This window comes from Watersipora subatra, chromosome 7 (genome assembly GCF_963576615.1).
Source record: "Watersipora subatra chromosome 7, tzWatSuba1.1, whole genome shotgun sequence".
Classification (NCBI taxonomy): domain Eukaryota; kingdom Metazoa; phylum Bryozoa; class Gymnolaemata; order Cheilostomatida; family Watersiporidae; genus Watersipora; species Watersipora subatra.
In genome coordinates, this window is record NC_088714.1 from 43,504,772 (window position 1) to 43,524,055 (window position 19,284).

At 35.3% G+C, this 19,284-nt stretch overlaps 1 protein-coding gene across 1 annotated transcript in view; it reads left to right on the forward strand.

The window, feature by feature from the left end:
- LOC137400335 (xanthine dehydrogenase/oxidase-like) overlaps positions 1 to 17,471 on the forward strand; it is a 56,585-nt gene extending 39,114 nt beyond the window's left edge. Inside the window, exons 21-30 of the mRNA XM_068086665.1 lie at positions 4,495 to 4,686; positions 4,962 to 5,107; positions 10,126 to 10,303; positions 10,626 to 10,754; positions 12,024 to 12,151; positions 12,721 to 12,838; positions 15,665 to 15,784; positions 16,013 to 16,150; positions 16,641 to 16,808; positions 17,002 to 17,471. Of these exons, the coding sequence (XP_067942766.1) occupies positions 4,495 to 4,686; positions 4,962 to 5,107; positions 10,126 to 10,303; positions 10,626 to 10,754; positions 12,024 to 12,151; positions 12,721 to 12,838; positions 15,665 to 15,784; positions 16,013 to 16,150; positions 16,641 to 16,808; positions 17,002 to 17,055 (1,371 nt within the window). The 3' untranslated portion in view covers positions 17,056 to 17,471. The remainder of the gene's footprint in view (positions 1 to 4,494; positions 4,687 to 4,961; positions 5,108 to 10,125; positions 10,304 to 10,625; positions 10,755 to 12,023; positions 12,152 to 12,720; positions 12,839 to 15,664; positions 15,785 to 16,012; positions 16,151 to 16,640; positions 16,809 to 17,001) is intronic.
- Positions 17,472 to 19,284: the final 1,813 nt, after the last annotated feature.

The window sequence follows — 19,284 nt, forward strand, 5'->3', positions numbered from 1 at the left end:
CTCTCTCTCTCTCTTTCTCTCTCTTTCTCCCTCTTTCTCTCTCTCTTTCTCTCTCTCTTTCTCTCTCTCTCTCTCTCTATATATATATATATATATATATATATATTTATATCTTTAACTTTGAGGAGACTCAAAGTTAAAGATAAATTTACCTACATTCTCCTATCTACCTCTGCAGCATAACACTGCTAACGCCTGTCAGCTCAAACAACACGCTGTCTGTCCCAAACTTTAACTGCCCGATGCGCAGAAAACTAGATTCCCCCTTTGCAGGAGCTGGAAGCATTGTTATAATTCTGTTCTTCGTCAATAAAACGTGTCAATGCAGTAATTCAGTAAATTAACGATGTCAGTTAAGTCAGCAAATACCGATGTCTATGTGTGCTCTAGTAATTGAGTAACACCTTAACTTCGAGATCACAGATCGCTTTACTAGCGATAACTTTTATTACGGCCTATATAAAATATTCGTTCTGATGATTGGTTAATGAAGAGATCTTATATTTATCACTCGAGAACTCTTTCCACATGTATCACTCGTTACGTCATGAATGAAGCACCCGCTTGAATCTGAGCTTTTTAAAAAATGGCCCCATTCAAACGCTTATATCTCTGGACAAGGTTAGTCTACAAAGACAAAAATTACATCAAATTGTAACTGATGTTTTAGCCTTTTATTGATCTTAATTTCATTTGATCGACATTTGTGACACAATCACATCTTTAACCCTTTCAACCACTATAAATATATGAATATTCAATATGAATACATTTTCAATAGGAATATTCTGTATATTTAGGTCAGTGTGAATACCAAGAGCTCAAGGCGAGCCATAAGTCATGCAAATGAAAAATTGGCATTCAAAAGTGAACAGTTATTGAGATGAGGTTACTAGATAACGAAATAATGTGTACAGTCAAATAACAGCTATGCACAACGACGTACATGGTGAACACTGCAAGGTAAATGATAAGTAGAATGAGATTCATAGTAAACAAAACAAGGTATGTGATTAACAGAACAAGGTAAGAAATGAACAGGACAAGGTAATCGATGAACAAGATGAAATGAGTTATCAAGAGAGCTATATAAGAAAAATTCAACAAAGCAAAAATAATCAATGAGTAGGAATTGATGAACTGTGAAGATGAACCAAAGACTGCTGAAGCTTAACCCTTTCAACCCTGGCCATCCTTATCAATGTGTGTCAGTATCCCTCGGCAGTTTCCAGAAAACAGGACATTTTGAAACTTATTTAATATACAACATTAGTTTGTTGTAGTGTTGGCAATATAAGGCAAAAATGTTGTATAGAGGAATATAGAAATCCTATTAAGTATCTAATGCAGACACCCCTGGTAAAAGACATCAAAATTTTATTTACGTACAGTACATATTAAAAACTATTAACAAAGTAGTATATATTAACCTACAGCAACTTTAGTGTATTCAGTGGTTATGATGTACTTATGATTATGGTTATGATTCTTCTTCCTTTAACATCGTTATCAATCTTAGTACCCATGGCTAACAAATTAAAGTTATATATGTAGTTATATCCGTATATGAGTTAAAGTTTATAACAGTAAGCATTACATTAAATGCTAAATTTCACATTAACTTTTTACTTTTGTTCATTTTTCACTAATTTTTTTTCATTCACGCAATATCAAGCATTTACAAAACACTAAAAATGCTGAACTGAGAGAGAAAGCAGGCATCGTACCTCTTTCAAGCGTTCCGGGAAGGATTTGGGTGAATAACACATTGGCATCTTCATTATTCCAATTCGGCATTCAGCACATTGACCTCCAAGTTTGAATTTTTAGAGACATTTTTGTTGATGTCATATAGCATAAAAAATGTCATAACAAGGAGATGAGAAACGTCGTGTTGTACATCACAAGGCGAAAAAACCATAAAAAAGGGAAGTTGAACGCGGGGTGCACCGTATCTAAATCTGCTCGTAATCAAATGGTATTTGGTGAAACACTGGAGAACAAGTCTAACAACACACTGCAAATGTCATCAATTAAAACAATCTGACATTTTTTTGGTCGGAACTGTCAAAATTCATACGGTATAGCATATTTTGCAAAAATGAAGGGGAAAAATTTCTGAAAACGTGGATTTAACGGTTTTAATTTCTGCTGCCTAAAACAAGAAGAAGAGCAAACATTTAGTGTCTAAATGTATGTCCGGATTCTCTCTTTGGTGTATTAAGCTCTGAAACACCTGGCATCTCCTACTCCGACAGAAGAAAACGTTGCATGAAGAGGACTTGCGCATGTAGTCTTTTGAAGCATTGGCAAATCTGCATATGAAGTATCAACATTTTGTTTCTTTGCTTAGACATGTTTTTCAGAACAACCAACACACTTGTGGTTTGTTGAAATACATTTTGCTCATTCTACTAGGTGAATTGGTTCTATCTGAACATTTTGAAGACATTGTCCTGCCCGAACTTAATGTCGAGGATAGACAGAAGCATATCATCTGTAGCCTCTACAAGTGATGTGCACACTTTCTCTCTATACTGATGAAAAAGTAAAGCTCCCTTGCAGTCTGAACTGGGGAACCAGTTTTCTATAGATTGCATAAGAGGTGTACACAGCCCACATAAAGAGCTTTACAGTCAACCTTCTTGGTCAGCAATAATGATCTCAGCTACACTATAATCTTGTGAGCTGATCATTTTTGTCATTCTTCCCCATGTACCAATTAGAACCTTTTACATCCTTTTGGCAATCCGCTTCCTCTGTGGGTTTCGACATCGTATCTCAACACATGTTCAGCTGGTTCAGTACCTTCGTTTGAGGTTATAACGTATATTGGTTTCTTGTCACACCATATAGTAGCCACACAGCTTCCATTAAAGAGTATCTTGTATTCACCTCAGTTCATCTGTCTAACTACTAGCTGTTTAGGAAAATTCTTTCTAATTGCCATAGGAGTTCCACATCTATGTAAAAGATATTCACAAAGAGCCACAGGTGTGTAGAACCTGTCTGTCTACAAAATATAGTTATGTCCAACATATGGCGCACTGATACGAGTCACAAAGTTTCCTGTGGCACCAAGTTCTTCAAAAGCTTTGGTATCGTCATGCCTCCCAGTGTATATTTCAGCGTTTACAATCAACCAAGTTTTCCCTTCACAAAGGAGTAACGGTTTTAGACCCCATTTGATAGGCTTTGCCTCTATGCGCTGGCTTATAAATAAACGTTTTTTTTTCTGTCATCATCCCTTCATCTAAAGAAAGTTGCCATGCTATAACACACAGTAGAAGTGTCTAAATATTTCCGACATGTGAACAAGAATTGGTCTGTTTTTGAAAATTATGTCATTTTTGTCAAGGTTGAAGTCACTTTCATAAAAAAATGCAGCATGAACCAGATGGCAAGGAAACGATCACGAGATAATTTTAACAAAGCCAGGAGTGTAGGTTATTCCACGATGTTGCTTAAAATGAAAATAGGACCCATACCTATCCTTGTTCACAATCACTTCCATTAGTATGCTTATTCCAAAGAAGGTCTTGAGCCAAATTTTTCAACGATTTATCTGCATAATTATAAGTCTTTGCTCCTCTGGCAGCTGCAGCTTGTTGATTAGTCATGACTACAACTAGGTTCTACAAATCCTCAATCCAGAAAAATTCAAAGCAATTAAAAGTCGTGATATCATTAAGAAAGTTAGGAGGCACCTTCCTTGTGTCAAGGTTTTCATTTAAAGTAAATAGTAACTGTTGAAAAGTACCACGATCTACATTCCATCCAAGAGTGTCATCATTGGGTGCCGATTGATAACCCTGTTCCCTGCCTTGACCACCCCTGTACCTCTCTATAGGGTTTGGTCCTGTATCATCTCCAGCCTGATTATTCTTGCCTCTACTTGTTTTTTTAGGGCTTTTAGGTATTGGCCTAATGCGGAAGCTGCACTACCAGAGCTATGACGGTTATTGGCACTGGTATAATTTCTGGGTTCAGCATAACTCTCACTCTAAGTGTGGTGGAAATATTAGCAATATTATACCCATCAAGCACATTTTCATCATTAGTTATCGTTATAATTATAGTTAGTATCACATTCGTCATCTGCATCGCTATCATCTATTGCATCCTACACCTGAGTCATTCCAACTTTTTTCGCCATATCGTTGCACTAAAATTGCTAAATTAAGAAGGAAGTAGGTAAAGATTTTTGAAAATGGTAAAAATGGAAGTAAAATTTCTGGTCTATAAGAATTAATTTGATTGGATATAGGGCTGTTAATTGTAAACAGCATTTGTAAACAGAGCCATGTGAATGCCGGTATACCAACATTCAAAGTTTCTGACACATGCTACACAATGCTAGAATACCGGCCGTCAGGGTTCAAAAGTTAACATGGTGCTAAAGTGAATATCACATCTCAGTCATTGTTTTGCTATTTAAAATGCAAATTCTGTCAAATATTTTTTGCCCTGCATAAATGTAGCATACTATTTTAGGTGTTAGAGAGAGCAATGTTTGCTTGCGACAACTCCTATAGTTTTCCCAATATGAAAGTTCAAGGGTGGACGTGCAAGACAAATCTTCCAAGCAACACAGCTTTTAGAGGCTTTGGAGGGCCACAAGGAATGTTTGTAATAGAGCATATTATGTCTGAAATCACTTCTAGACTGGATATACCTGGTGATAAGGTGAGTTGTAATGAACTATTTTGAGACTACTGAGGTGAGCAGTAGTGAACCAGTATGAGACTACTAAGGTGAGTGGTAGTGAACCAGTATGAGACTACTAAGGTGAGTGGTAGTGAACCAGTATGAGACTACTAAGGTGAGTGGTAGTGAACCTAATATGAGGCTACTAAGGTGAGTGGTAGTGAGCCAATGTGAATCTACTAAGGTATGCAGGCCATGCAGATGATCATGTGTAGTCCATAGTTTGCTTCATTGCTTATGGTTTACCTTGATAGTTTCGGGAGATGCACCTGTGTAAAGATGGTGAGGTAACACACTACGGCCAACTGTTGACTAATTGTACAGTAGAGAAATGTTGGACCCAAGTACTTGAGCAAAGTGACTACCACAAGCGGCAGGAGGAGATCTGTGCTTACAACAGGTAGTCGTTAATCAAGTAAATGTGATATATATACCCTCATGCTACATTACTGTTTGTAGCATGAGTATATACATGTACATGTATATGCAGTAGACGCTACTATAACGTATATCTCTCATATATGTATATATATATATATGACGTTTATTAAAAACTACAGGTTAAAATCATTACTACTATTATTTTCATGCAATCGCGTTGCAATCTTCAGGTAGAATGACTAAAATGTATAATGTACAAGCTATAAAATTACTTTATAAATCTGAGGGCTTAATACTATTGTGTGATATACATATTATAGTATACAGCAAATTATGTAGTCAAATTATGTTATTGAGCTAATTAGGTGTTTTCTGACATGCCGGCATGTGGATATCAGCTCACTTCTAGTGTTAAGGCTGGCTAACTTCGGTTCGAATATAATGAAGTACTTTTCCCATAGACATAACTGGCAAGATTTTGTTGATGTCTAGTAAGACCGCGCTCTTTTGATGATCTTCCAGGTTATATTATAGCGAAAGTTCTTGTCTTTAAATCCCATATGTATTTACTCAATTCTGTTTGTAACCTTCTAGTTGGATATTTAAGGATGTTTTGTGGTTGGCTAGTGAGCTGATATCCATATGCCGGCATGCTAGAAAATACCTAATTAGCTCAATAACATAATTTGACTACATAATTTGCTGTATACTATAATATGTATATCACACAATAGTATTAAGCCCTCAGCTTTATAAAGTAATTTTATAGCTTGTACATTATACATTAAGGCATTCTACCTGAAGATTGCAACGCGATTGCATGCAACTAGTAGTAGTAATTATTTTAACCTGTAGTTTTTAATAAACTTCATACACAGCTCTAATTGACTCGATTATTGAGCACTTTACTTTACAGTGTAAACCACATATACTATATATATAAATATATATATATATATATATAAATATATATATATATATATATATATATATATATAGTCTATATATATTATAATCATGGATAACTCAAACTTCACAAAAGTGAAGTTTGAGCTATCCATGTTTGACTGATAAGTCGAACACTTCGCGGAAGTGTTCGAGTTATCAGAGCGTTCAAGTTATCAGAGCACTGTCACAAGTCCATGTATTTATTAGTAGATACATATACAAACTATAATATAAATCAAAAGCATAAATGGCTTGTTTCAAATAAATTCCTCTAATGTAAAGTTTGAAAAATTTTATCAAAAAGTATAGAGATTTTTCTATCACTTGAGATTGGTTTGTTGTTTGAGGTGATGTGATTGCCAGGACATTTTTAGATTAAAATTGGTAAAACTTAATTGCTGTTGAAATGCTTAGAAGAAAAGACATCTTTGTCGTTTGAGCGTTTTAACCAAAACCAATTTTGCTGATTTTTTTTGTAGTGTATGCGAAGGTTAACTCACTTTTCCTTGCTTCCGGAGGGCCATCGCTAAGCGGATGTTTGGTAAAAATCAAATTTTACCAAACCTTTAGAAAAATCGTTGACAAAAATATTTTGCCGATGATGGTAATAACGATGCCTATGAACTACTAAAAGTTGAGGTTTATTTCTATGGCTTGGAATAAAATGATTTTCTAAAGCGATAACAACCGTTTCGGTAGCCGTTGCGCAAAAAACTGTTCGGATTAACAAAGTTGAGGTCGAGTTATCTAAAGCAATTTATCATTACGTGGGAACGGACCAAACAAAACCGTTCGAGTTAACCATGTGTTCGAGCTATCCGAGGGCGAGTTATCCATGTTCGACTATATATATCTCTCTACTTTCACTACTAGCAAATGAACTAACACCAAGCACTAGATTATACAAAAATGACAGACTCACAGTATGTAAAAGAAACCCACAGCAAGTAGAAAGAAAAAAAAAGTTAATCTGTAAAACCTTCAGAGATCACCACCTGAAACTAAAAATTGAAGTAAACAAATCATCAATTTTTTGGATGTAACTTTCAATTTAACAACTGGTATGCACAATTCCTACCTAAAATCAGGAAACAGCACACTACCTATATGTACATAAACGCAGCATCCACTCAACCATCATCGACGACATCCTTATAAACAAACAAACAGCTAAGCACACTTTTATCAAGCAAACAAGTACTTACAACTACTACAAACAACAATACCAAGATGCACTAAAACAAAGCAGCTATAACCTTGAACTCTAATACGGAACAGAAGCAACCATAAAAATGACAAACACATTAGACAACGCAGTACAGTTTGGTATAACCCCCACCCTCCCCATATAGTTTATGAGTTGCAGCCATCATAATAAAGAAGTACTCTCAAATTGTTATCAGATGCTTTCACAAAGAACACTCTTTGCACAAAACTTTAACAAACTCGCACTGAAAATCAGCTACTCATGTTTGCGGATATGAAGTGCTTAATAAATGCACAGAACGATAGACTTAAACAAAAAAAACAAAATGAACCAAAAGGAAAATTCAATTGCTGGCAAGAGACATATGCCCACTAGACAACAAGGGCATCACCAAAAACGTAATCTATCAAGCTGAAGTAACAAATACAACCGACATGCAAACAGAATCATACATAGGATTGTGGGCTACAGAATTTAATTTTGGATACAATAATCACAAAGCTTCATTCAATCAGAAAAGTGAACAAAACCAAACAAAACACAGCAAGCATATAGAATTATACAGACAACAACAAAAACCTTGGAGATAACTACCCTACAACAGCAGAATAAAATTCTGCAAGTTATGTCTGTTAGTAAAAATACTGCATAAATTTCAAACTGGAATTAGCAACACTAAACAAAAGGAATGAATTAACATCAACATGCAGGCATGCACAGAGTTAACTTCTGGGATATTTCATAAGCATTGCCCCACACCGCTCCATCTTGCCAAGCCATCAATTGCAGCCTGATCAGTGCTAAGTGTGAAACATTGTTGTAGCTACTGTGAGAGATTTTGTTCAAAAATTGTGGAATTTTAATATACTCGACTTGCTGAGTTTAGAGTTCTCTTTTTAACTTAATCTCTTTGAAACTAGAAGTTATATATATACATAATATTATTCATATTATATATATATATACGGCTTTATTGGAGCTGTTTGCATATTATATATATATATATATAAAAGAAGTGAGAGATGACTAAAATGAGTTTTTATTACTAGTAGTTTCATGTACAGAGTACAATCATGAGACAATAACTCATGCTAAAATGACTACCCTATTGCCAATGTTAGGGCTCACATTCAAAACTGCATCATTAAAAGATTAAAATTAGGGTACAAGCCTGTAGCTTACGTATGAGATGGAAAGCTTTTAAAAGTTATTGTCCAAAAACCAAGTTTACCAAAAATAAATTAAAATGATATATAGAGTGTTTATAATATTGTCAGCTAAAAGAAATTTTCTATCATGTCTGCGGGTTGATATTATTTCCTGTCGTTTATTCAGACTACTTTTTTCAGGGTGCATAACAATGTAATACTTTTCTAGCAGGCACAAGTTGCACAAGTTAGATGTGTTGTTCTATGCAGCAGATTGTTTGACGATGCTCCATTTAATGTCATACGCAATGTTATGATCTTTTAGCTCCCATATACTTTTGCTAAGACTGGTTTTACTTCTCTTGTTGGTGTCATTAAATGTTGCTTTGTGATTTAATGACACCATCAAGAGAAATAAAACCAGCCTTAGCAAACGTATATGGGAGCTAAAAGATCATAACATTGCGTATGACATTAAATGGAGCATCTTCAAGCAGTCTGCTGCATACAACACATCTAATCTGTGCAAATTGTGCCTGCTAGAAAAGTATTATATTGTTATGCAACCTGAAAAGAGTAGTTTGAATAAACGACAGGAAATAACATCAACCTGCAGACATGATAGAAAATTTCTTTTAGCTGACAGTATTACATAAACACTCTCTATATATCATTTTAATTTATTTTTGGTAAACTTTGTTTTTGGACAATAACTTTTAAAAGCTCTCTATCTCATACTTAAGCTACAGTCTTGTACCCTAATTTTAATCTTTTAATGATGCAGTTTTGAATGTGAGCCCTAACATTGGCAATAGGGTAGTCATTTTAGCATGAGTTATTGTCTCATGATTGTACTCTGTACATGAAACTATTTATTAGTAATAAAAACTCATTTTTAGTCATCTCTTACTTCTTTTATATTTTAGCTCTTACTTCCAGTAATAAAGCACGATGCTAGAGAAGCGTGACATTACTCTATATTTATATATACATATAGATATATACATGTACATATAATATTATGTTTATTATGTATATATATATATAGTTCTTATATATATATATATCCTTCTTATCTATATAGATATAGATCTTCTAAAGTGACAATAACTGAAACCTAATTACACACTATTCATCATATTAATATATAAACAGTATCTATGCTGTGTATATATGCAGTATATATGCCATGATGGTATATATGCAGTACATATACAATCAGTCGCAGCCTGACAAGCAAGAAGCGTGACACAGCGTTGTAGCTGCCATGAGAAATTGTAGTGATAAAAATCATCAGTTTTAATTATATATACATATATATAGTAGTTAAGTAAATATGGGACAGGCTAAGGTATAGAAATATATATGACAAGTTAAGAGATGTCGAGGTAAGCATACGACTTGTAAAGAACACAGCAACTTTGATAGGAATAATAGATTTTTAAAATGTGGATTATTGTTCAACTTGATCACATCTGCTTTGAAATAATGTGTGAAGTCAGTGATAAAAGTACCGGTAATCTTTAGTCATTCAACATGCAAACATTTCAAAGATTTGTGAAGATTTGAGAATACAGAAGAAGGGAAATGCAGCAGTTATAAATCTAAAGAGAAGAGTTGTACTGAAGCATAAAAATATATGTAGTTATATATTTTTTATGCTGGTTATATAACTATTAAAGATCAATGTCTGGACGTGCATGAATGTTTTACTCTTGAATATCACTTTGGCAGCAAAAGTCGATGGAAAAAGAGAGGAATAACCATCGTACCGACTATGTTTGGACTGTCATTTACTGTTCCTTTTTTAAATCAAGCTGGTGCCCTTGTGCATATATACACAGATGGGAGTGTGCTTGTACATCATGGTGGAGCTGAGATGGGTCAAGGACTTTTTACTAAAATGATTCAAGTAGGTTCATAAACTGGTTTCTTTAGTTTCACCATAATCAACATTGTCACTATCTTAATACCGTACCATCTTGGTTAAAGGTTTTATAGAACCATCTTGTCTTTCTAAATGACCTGTTAACAGCATTCTGTTGAGGTTGTGTTTTACATAAAATGACGTAAAACCGGAAAGCATGTCAGCACAGAATGTTGCATAAAAGACATATCATTACTGTTATAACAAAATATATGAGATGTATATCATACATATAGAACATATTATTACTGTTATAACAAAGTAAATGAGATGTATATTATATGGCATATTATTACTCTTATTACAGGTGGCAAGCACTGCTCTTGGTATATCTGCTAACAAAATACACACCATGGAGACCTCTACTGCCACTGTACCTAATACTTCACCAACTGCTGCCAGTGTCTCTTCTGATCTTAATGGAGCAGCCGTTTTGGTGGGTATACTGGGAGTCATACTCTCATTTTTTTACTTCTTTCATGCATGAGCTTGTCATCGTGTTATCAAACTGTCTTGTTGTTCTATGTTTATGTAACTTGACACTAGTTACACTAAAAGTATCCCACTTTGGAAATTCTGCATTCAAGCGGTGTTTAAAATAACATTTTAAAAATACAAATTCATATCATTGCTGGCTGTTGCGTAATTGTTCACTCTTGGTTATATTCATATGCATGTAGCATATAGCGCATATATAGCCTATAGCAAAAGCACTATCTCATTATAATACTGCCATTATTGTTGCTTATACTTGCCTCCCAAAAGCATATTTTAATAAAGTTAAACTTTGCTTGCACATTTAGATATTGAGTACTGAAGGGACACCAGGTTCGCTGTCTGTTTTAGGTACTAGTCTAATTGTCCATTTATTCGCCTTGTCATTTGATTTCAAAGTACTATTTGCATCTTTGTTTGCTTTCTTTATTTTGAGCCTCTAAGTACATATTGATTCATTAACAATCTTTACCATATAAGGTAGGTTAGTAAACATTCCTAGTATGTACATGTTGGCTTATTAGTAATCTCTACCTTATGTGGTAGGTTAGTAGACAATTCTAATTATATACATGTTGGCTTATTAGTAATATCTACCCTATATGGTAGGTTAGTAAACAATCAAATGAGTTGGAATTAAATATTTACAATAATTAGTGTTATGGTATTTTATTTCTGCGCAAAGCATGTTGATATATGCTAATATTACTGCGTGACATGTTGGCATATGCTGATATTACTGGTAGACATGTTGGCGTATGCTAATATTACTGGTAGACATGTTGGGATATGCTAATATTACTGGTAGACTTGTTGGCATATGCTAATGTTACTGATAGACTTGTTGGCATATGCTTATATTACTGGTAGACATGTTGGCATATGCTAATATTACTGGTAGACATGTTGGCATATGATAATATTACTGGTAGACATGTTGGCGTATGCTAATATTACTGGTAGACATGTTGGCATATGGTAATGTTACTGGTAGACTTGTTGGCATGTGCTAATGTTACTGATAGACATGTTGGTATTTGCTGATATTACTGGTAGACTTGTTGGCATATGCTAATGTTACTGGTAGACATGTTTACGTATGCTAATATTGCTAGCAGACATGTTGCTTACCAGGCATATCTGCAGTACAATAGCTACCATATATTGACTATACCTTGCATAGCTCTGTATTACTATCTTATAACACCAGGATGCCTGCAACAAGTTGAATAAAAGGCTGAAACCTGTAAAGACTGCCAACCCTGATCACACTTGGGAGCAATTGATATCGACAGCTTATCTGTCTAGAATATCCCTATCAGCAACTGGTTACTATAGGTATGCTTTCTCTATTGCGCTCAGGTCATTTTTCTCTGTCGTTTATGGTGCAAGGGTTTCTATTCTTATTATATATTCAATTGAAAATTCTCAAGCTGATTTTGAAGTTCTCTAGCAATCGCATAAAAAACATTTTTAGTGTATAGTTACGAGGTTTTTAAAAAAGATTTGAAATTTGTGGAGGAACATCTAAAATTAGTTTTGCTGCAATAATAAAGTTTATTATTTTTTGAGGACCATCAATCCCAACTATGGAAGGAGAATTACAGGGATTCTGGGAACTGTAGCGGATTTACACAACTGTAAAGTTCGGACATCGTATACTAGACTGAGGCTAATTTTGCTCAAATTTCACATCATGTGTCAAAAGATTCATGTGTAAAAATGGTAGTGAATTAAGGTTTGACTGCATCAAAGTTGATGGTATCAAGGATTCAAGATTATGATCAGCCAGCCACGAAAGTCCAGAGCTTTGATAGAATAAGATAGGTAGCTTCTATACACTAAACAGACCAGATATCTTATAGCATTTCCCATCATCTATCGACACCTATGAATGTAATTTACAGCACCCCTGGACTTGCTGACCTGGACTGGGAAACAAGCAAAGGGAAACTATATTCATACTTTTCTTCTGGGGCTGCTGTGAGTGAAGTGGAGATAGACTGCCTCACTGGAGACCATCAGGTGAGTGAAGTGGAAATAGACTGCCTCACCGGAGACCATCAGGTGAGTGAAGTGGAGATAGACTGCCTCACCGAAGACCATCAGGTGAGTGAAGTGGAGATAGACTGCCTCACTGGAGACCATCAGGTGAGTGAAGTGGAGATAGACTGCCTCACTGGAGACCATCAGGTGAGTGAAGTAGAGATAGACTGCCTCACCGGAGACCATCTGGTGAGTGAAGTGGAGATAGACTGCCTCACCGGAGACCATCAGGTGAGTGAAGTAGAGATAGACTGTCTCACCGGAGACCATCTGATGGCCGAATTCTTACACATCAACAGTGAGATTACTGATAGACATGTTGGAATTTTGCTATTTAGTAAGTAGGGTGGTAAGGAAACAGATCAGGAATATCTCTGTGGTATCTTGGCAGGAATACCAGTAATGCCCAGGTATTTTCAGGGTTTCCCGGAATGCATGTATGCTGTACTGCCATCCTGTACTGAATGCCGGCATGAGTTTGGTTATTCTTATTTAGTAAATAGGGCAGTCAGGGAATGGCCAACCCCAGGGGGCTCAGGGAGTTGCAAGGTGTCCTGAGCACGGTAGGATACTACCAGCAATAGTACTACTTTACTACTACCGCAGCAGCCTATAAAACACGGAGAATAAGTAGCGGCACAGTTATTCAGAAGTACTTGAAGGCGGTTGAGTGTCGGTTTACGAACATGAATGTCAGGAGTTTGAGTTTCGTCAAAAGCTACCTTTTATTCTAACCTCTAACCCTGATTGTGGATAGACAGACAGTCAAATAGACCTACAAATAGAAAATGTGCTTATAGTGAAAATATTTTTTTGTTTCATGTATTTTAAACTAACAAATTTTTTTGCTGCATGGACCTACGTTGTCTAGAAAAAAAGTCTAAATTTACATTAAAGGTGTGTGTGCCCTGTAACTTATAGTGAAATTACTGTAATCATGGACTCTAAATGGAGTTTAGAGTCAATGATTACAGTTTTTATCAAAAGGATAGTTTTTATCAAAAGGAGTTTTTATTTAAACTCTAAAAGATAAAAAAGATAACTATACAATCCAACGATGTCACAGTTCCTGTACCGTCAATAAATTAAAAAGTGACGTTTAGTTTTTCCTTTTTTGAAAGGCCAGAGGGGGAGTTTAGATGATCTTGGAACAGCTTCAGCAATTTATGTGTATTTGACTTCTCGTATAATGAAAAGGCTCTATATTGTAAAATGTTCTCAGATAAATTATTCACCTAGTCGGAGCATCTAGTGTATTTCACTATATGTGTCATGATCACAGAAACCATGATTAAGTCGCGATCATAAGATTTAGAGTTATCTACACTAGCAGAAGGAGAAATTTCTCACAGCTATTTTGCAAAGAAAATTTTGATTCTAGCTTAATTACAGCAGATTCTATGGTAAAAAAACTGAATGCACGTTTACCATTAGTGCGAAAACATAGTTCCGAGAAAACTAGCGTTGAAGTTTGAGAAACGAAAACCAATGTACAATTTTGTTTACATTTCAAAACGTCATAGCAACAAGTATCAAGAATTTGTGATATTTATCTAGGATTCTGTATTTATATTCGAAAAATTATGCTGAATTAAAAAATCTAAACAGATTTTAGCTGGTTGTCATAGAAATAGCTTTATATTTGTTAAAAAAACGTATTACTTATTTTTGCAGATATTAAAATAGGCTTGGCAGTATCGCAATATTGGGCATAGCCAAATCATCAACAAAATCTTTAGAAAATTAACAACAGTAACATATTGCACCCCATTGATCAGTATATACTTCGATCTTGTAAACTCAAATGATTGTTCTTAAAATTAAATCTGAAAACAATCTTATAAAATCGAATAATTATTTTTACAATTAAATAATGTAATAAGCTTGTAAGAATTGTTAGGAGAATATCATCGAAATTTCCTTTACTTTCACTGCTTTTGACATCAGTTGGAATACCAAAGTACTCATTATAAGTGTCAAAAATGTCAAAGTTATCTTTAAAATCGGCAAAAAAGAAACGATTATATTTATCGGACGCCATTTTTCAGTACTTCCTGTTTAGCATAACAACGGTTTTAAGGGTTTTTTTTCCAAGGGTTAAAGACTTCCATTGGCTAAACTGACTTCAGATTCAGAAAGATCACCCTTTGATTGGTCCAGATGCACGTGTTACAAAAATCGTTACCAATATTATAAATTCAGTTGGTGCAACTTCAAAGTCGGATAACTCAACTTTGTGATTTGCGACTTAACCATGGTTTCTGTGACCGCGATCCATATAATCAAACCTCAACATGCAAAGATAATCATTCCAATATCTGCTTTGTACGGTGACATCTTATGTTTGAGCAAATATTTATATAAGTGCGATGGAAGATCCCGGCCAAGGCTGGTTGCCTTGCAAACATCGAGGTGACCGATGTCATGACCGGACTGAGCCTCGGCAGAAAATACAACCGCCGGTGAAACTTGCGATCGGCCAAAGGTCGGCTGCCGAATCAGACATACTACCGATAAGGCCGAGCCAATCAAGAAGAAAGGTTATGACAAAATATTGCAGGAATGTCAAAGCAAGCAGGCTGGAATTGTCTATTAAGTTTTTTGCCTAGTAAAGGTGACTTCAGCGAACAACTAATATTTGTATTGTATCCTTATATTTAGGATTTTGTATATTGAACAAGTATAGTAGACTCACCAAAGCGCTGCTTGTCATGTATTAGCCTTGTGCTGCACTGCAGCAGGTTGGCTATTCTATCCATTGTGCCCAGTATTTTGCTCTGGGTCTAAAATCATTTGTAATCTCAGGTCCTTCGCTCAGATATAGTTATGGATGTTGGGAAGAGTCTCAACCCTGCTATAGATATTGGACAGGTTGAAGGAGGCTTTGTTCAAGGTTATGGACTCTTCTGCCTCGAACAAAACAAGGTTTGTGTTAATCTACGGTAGATATGAATCTGTAGGGTTCTGAGCAGCAATAGCACCATAGACGTTACTCTTCCTGTTAGTCTACTGTTACACGCATCTCTCTTTCGTGGTACTTTCATACATGCCTTTACGTATTTGCAAGCTAAAGGTTACTCATTTACTCAAAGTTGCTGAGGGTTCAAGATCTGACATGTTCTAATTTTGCTTATCTCTTGGCTCCACTTGCAGATCATGTCAAAAACGGGACATCTGCTGACAAGAGGACCAGGTGCTTACAAAATACCAGCATTTGGTAACATACCGCAAGAGTTTAATGTGTCATTACTCAAGGATACACCCAATGTCAAGGCTGTGTACTCATCGAAGGTTTGTGTTTTCACCTTAACTCATGATTTAACCATAGAAATTGTGTACAGCTTCTTATGGGTTGTTGTGGATGTCTACTGAAACAGAACTTGATGATTTGACAAGGTTGATCAATTCCAAAGTGACGCTCGAATAACATATGTCAAAACTGATCTTTCACACAGGCTTTGATTTAAATGAAAACATTCTGAACTACTTTCACATGAGAAACTTTTATTAAGTGCTGTATGGGTGTGGGCGGCCTTTCGATCAGTGATCAATAAAAGATCGTTTTACAATATTGAATAAGAACTTTCAGCTCTGCAAATGGTCAGAATATAATAGAGATTCCAAGCATCAGTCTTTATGGCAAACGCTCAGTCTAAACAGAAAGGGCATTGTTGTCCACTCAACCTATTGGTTACTTACACTAGTATGTATGTCTAGTTAGGACATACTGTAGTTGTCTGCTTATTGTTGAGATCTTCACCACTGATCTGTAATGTTTCAGGCTGTAGGAGAACCTCCATTATTCTTGGCAGCTTCAGTCTTCTTCGCTATCAAATTAGCAATTCAGGCAGCTAGAAAGGATGCAGGGAAGGATGTGAACTTCCGACTGGATTCTCCATGCACTCTAGAAAGAATACGGATGGGTTGTGCTGATACCCTCACTGACCAAGTAAGCATATGGGATGGGGTGGAATGGATGGGATGGGGTGGGATGGATGGGATAGGATGCTACAGGATGGACAAATTGATTTTTTCAATTCATTTATATTCAATTACTCACATCTAAGCTCCGTTTCATTTTACTTCTCATTCATGCTCTTCTCTATTATGTGACTCCATAGTTCTCTTTGTTACTTTTTAAGTTTATGAAAGACAGCCACAGTCATCCGCATTCTTCATTCTTTGTGGAGCCGTGAATCAGGGAGAGAGTTTTACCAGTTTGAGATTGGCCTGAAGAGTAGATAAAAGTTAACAACTTCAACATTGATGTCAGTCTGGCAAACAATTGATTTCTGTAGCATTAGATTTGCTTCATGTCAGTGTTATTCATGTCACATTGCATCTTTAAATGAATTGCTTCAGAGATATTTACTTTTAGTTTTTAGAACATTTTTATTAAATGTCTATTTTGCACCTTTGATATGCTTTGGCTTCCATGCTTATTTTATATTATTATTTTTAATACATGTGTGTCATATGTTTTAGCTGAATTCAATGGTTGAAAAATGGTGATATTTTATTGCTGGCACTTCATATTTCATTTTAATGATGGAGAGATGCATCCTAATGCTTCTTTGATACCAGTGATTTCTCACTATAAATATGCAAATAAAGTACTAGATTAAAAAAGACCTTGACATTATCACTTGGCATTGTCAGAGAAGTAAACACATCTAAATTACACTTGTACACAAAACTAGCAGAGAAGGTTTGTCTTGGATGGTTTTTTCCATTACAGGATTCCCATTACAATTTATTCCATGATTTCCATTACATCATTGTCTTCTCTGTCTGTTCAGTTGAAGAGTTTGTTTGGAATAAATGTAGAAATTACAGCAGACAAACACATGTTTGCGATTTTTTTCGCGTGTTGCTGAAACCCTTAAAATATGTTAGGAATGACTTACATTTGTACAGTTATTTGCAAAAACGAAGCAACTCTTCTAGTCGTTTACGATTCCACTATTCATATTATGTTATAGCCACCACAGAGGATGCGCTTGTTGTACAAATAAAAGTACACCAATGAAAAATGACTAACCGCAGCACCCAACAGTTAATACCCAAGCTGTTTTAGCAAATCTCTTTTACATATATTCAGCGGTTTTCTCACAATTTTATCCGCCATTTCTACAAAAATGGCTAGCACGTTACATGTGCATCTTTACAGTGCTCAGCAGTCACTGACCTTTTTTATGTTTAGTTTAAGGACCCCGTTAGTTCCTGTCCCCTCAGCTCCAACTGTTCCAAGTCAGCTCCTTGCTATTCGAAAGCGCCTGGTACATGGTGGTCATCTGGTATAATTATGGCTATATAATGTATATGTATATATGCCTAGTACATGGTGGCCATCTGGTATATGGCTATATAATGTATATGTATATATGCCTGGTACATGGTGGCCATCTGGTATATGGCTATATAATGTATATGTATATATGCCTGGTACATGGTGGCCATCTGGTATATGGCTATATAATGTATATATATATATGCCTGGTACATGGTGGCCATCTGGTATATGGCTATATAATGTATATGTATATATGCCTGGTACATGGTGGCCATCTGGTATATGGCTATATAATGTATATGTATATATGCCTGGTACATGGTGGCCATCTGGTATATGACTATATAATGTATATGTATATATGCCTGGTACATGGTGGCCATCTGGTATATGGCTATATAATGTATATGTATATATGCCTGGTACATGGTGGCCATCTGGTATATGGCTATATAATGTATATGTATATATGCCGTCTCAAAAAATTAAATTTTTAAAAATCGAAATCGTGAGTTGAGCATATTAAGACTAATCAATTTTTGACTAAAATTTCTCATGGCAGCTACAATATTGTTTTGCACTTGGTGCTCATCAGGCTGTGACGAACGTTTTGGCAGCAGGTATTTGTATTTTTGTCTGCTATTGTATTTTTTGTTTGCAATAATAATAAATGCACATAAGACTTAAACCAGAACTAGAACACCAAATCAAAAGAATAAATTAGCATCTACATGCAAGCAGGCGCAGTTATTTTCTCAGAAATTTCATAGGCCCCACACCGCACCATCTTGGCAAAGCATCAGTCACAGCCTGACGAGCATAACATTTTGGCTCACATGAGAAATGTTAGTCAGAAATCATCTAGTTTTATATATAAATGTATAAAACTAGATAGATGTTTTATATAGATATATGTATATATATATAAAGCATCCATTCTTCACACAATATTCATATATACATTATGTATATATACAGTATATATAAAGTTGTGGTGTATAAAAAATATATATATTATTTCATAATAAGTCAGATTTTATCACAATATAACCTTGCACTAAGTAGTCACTTTGTTCCAATCTGTCGACCACAACTTGATGCCATTCCGAAAATTAGAAGTTGTCTCTACAAA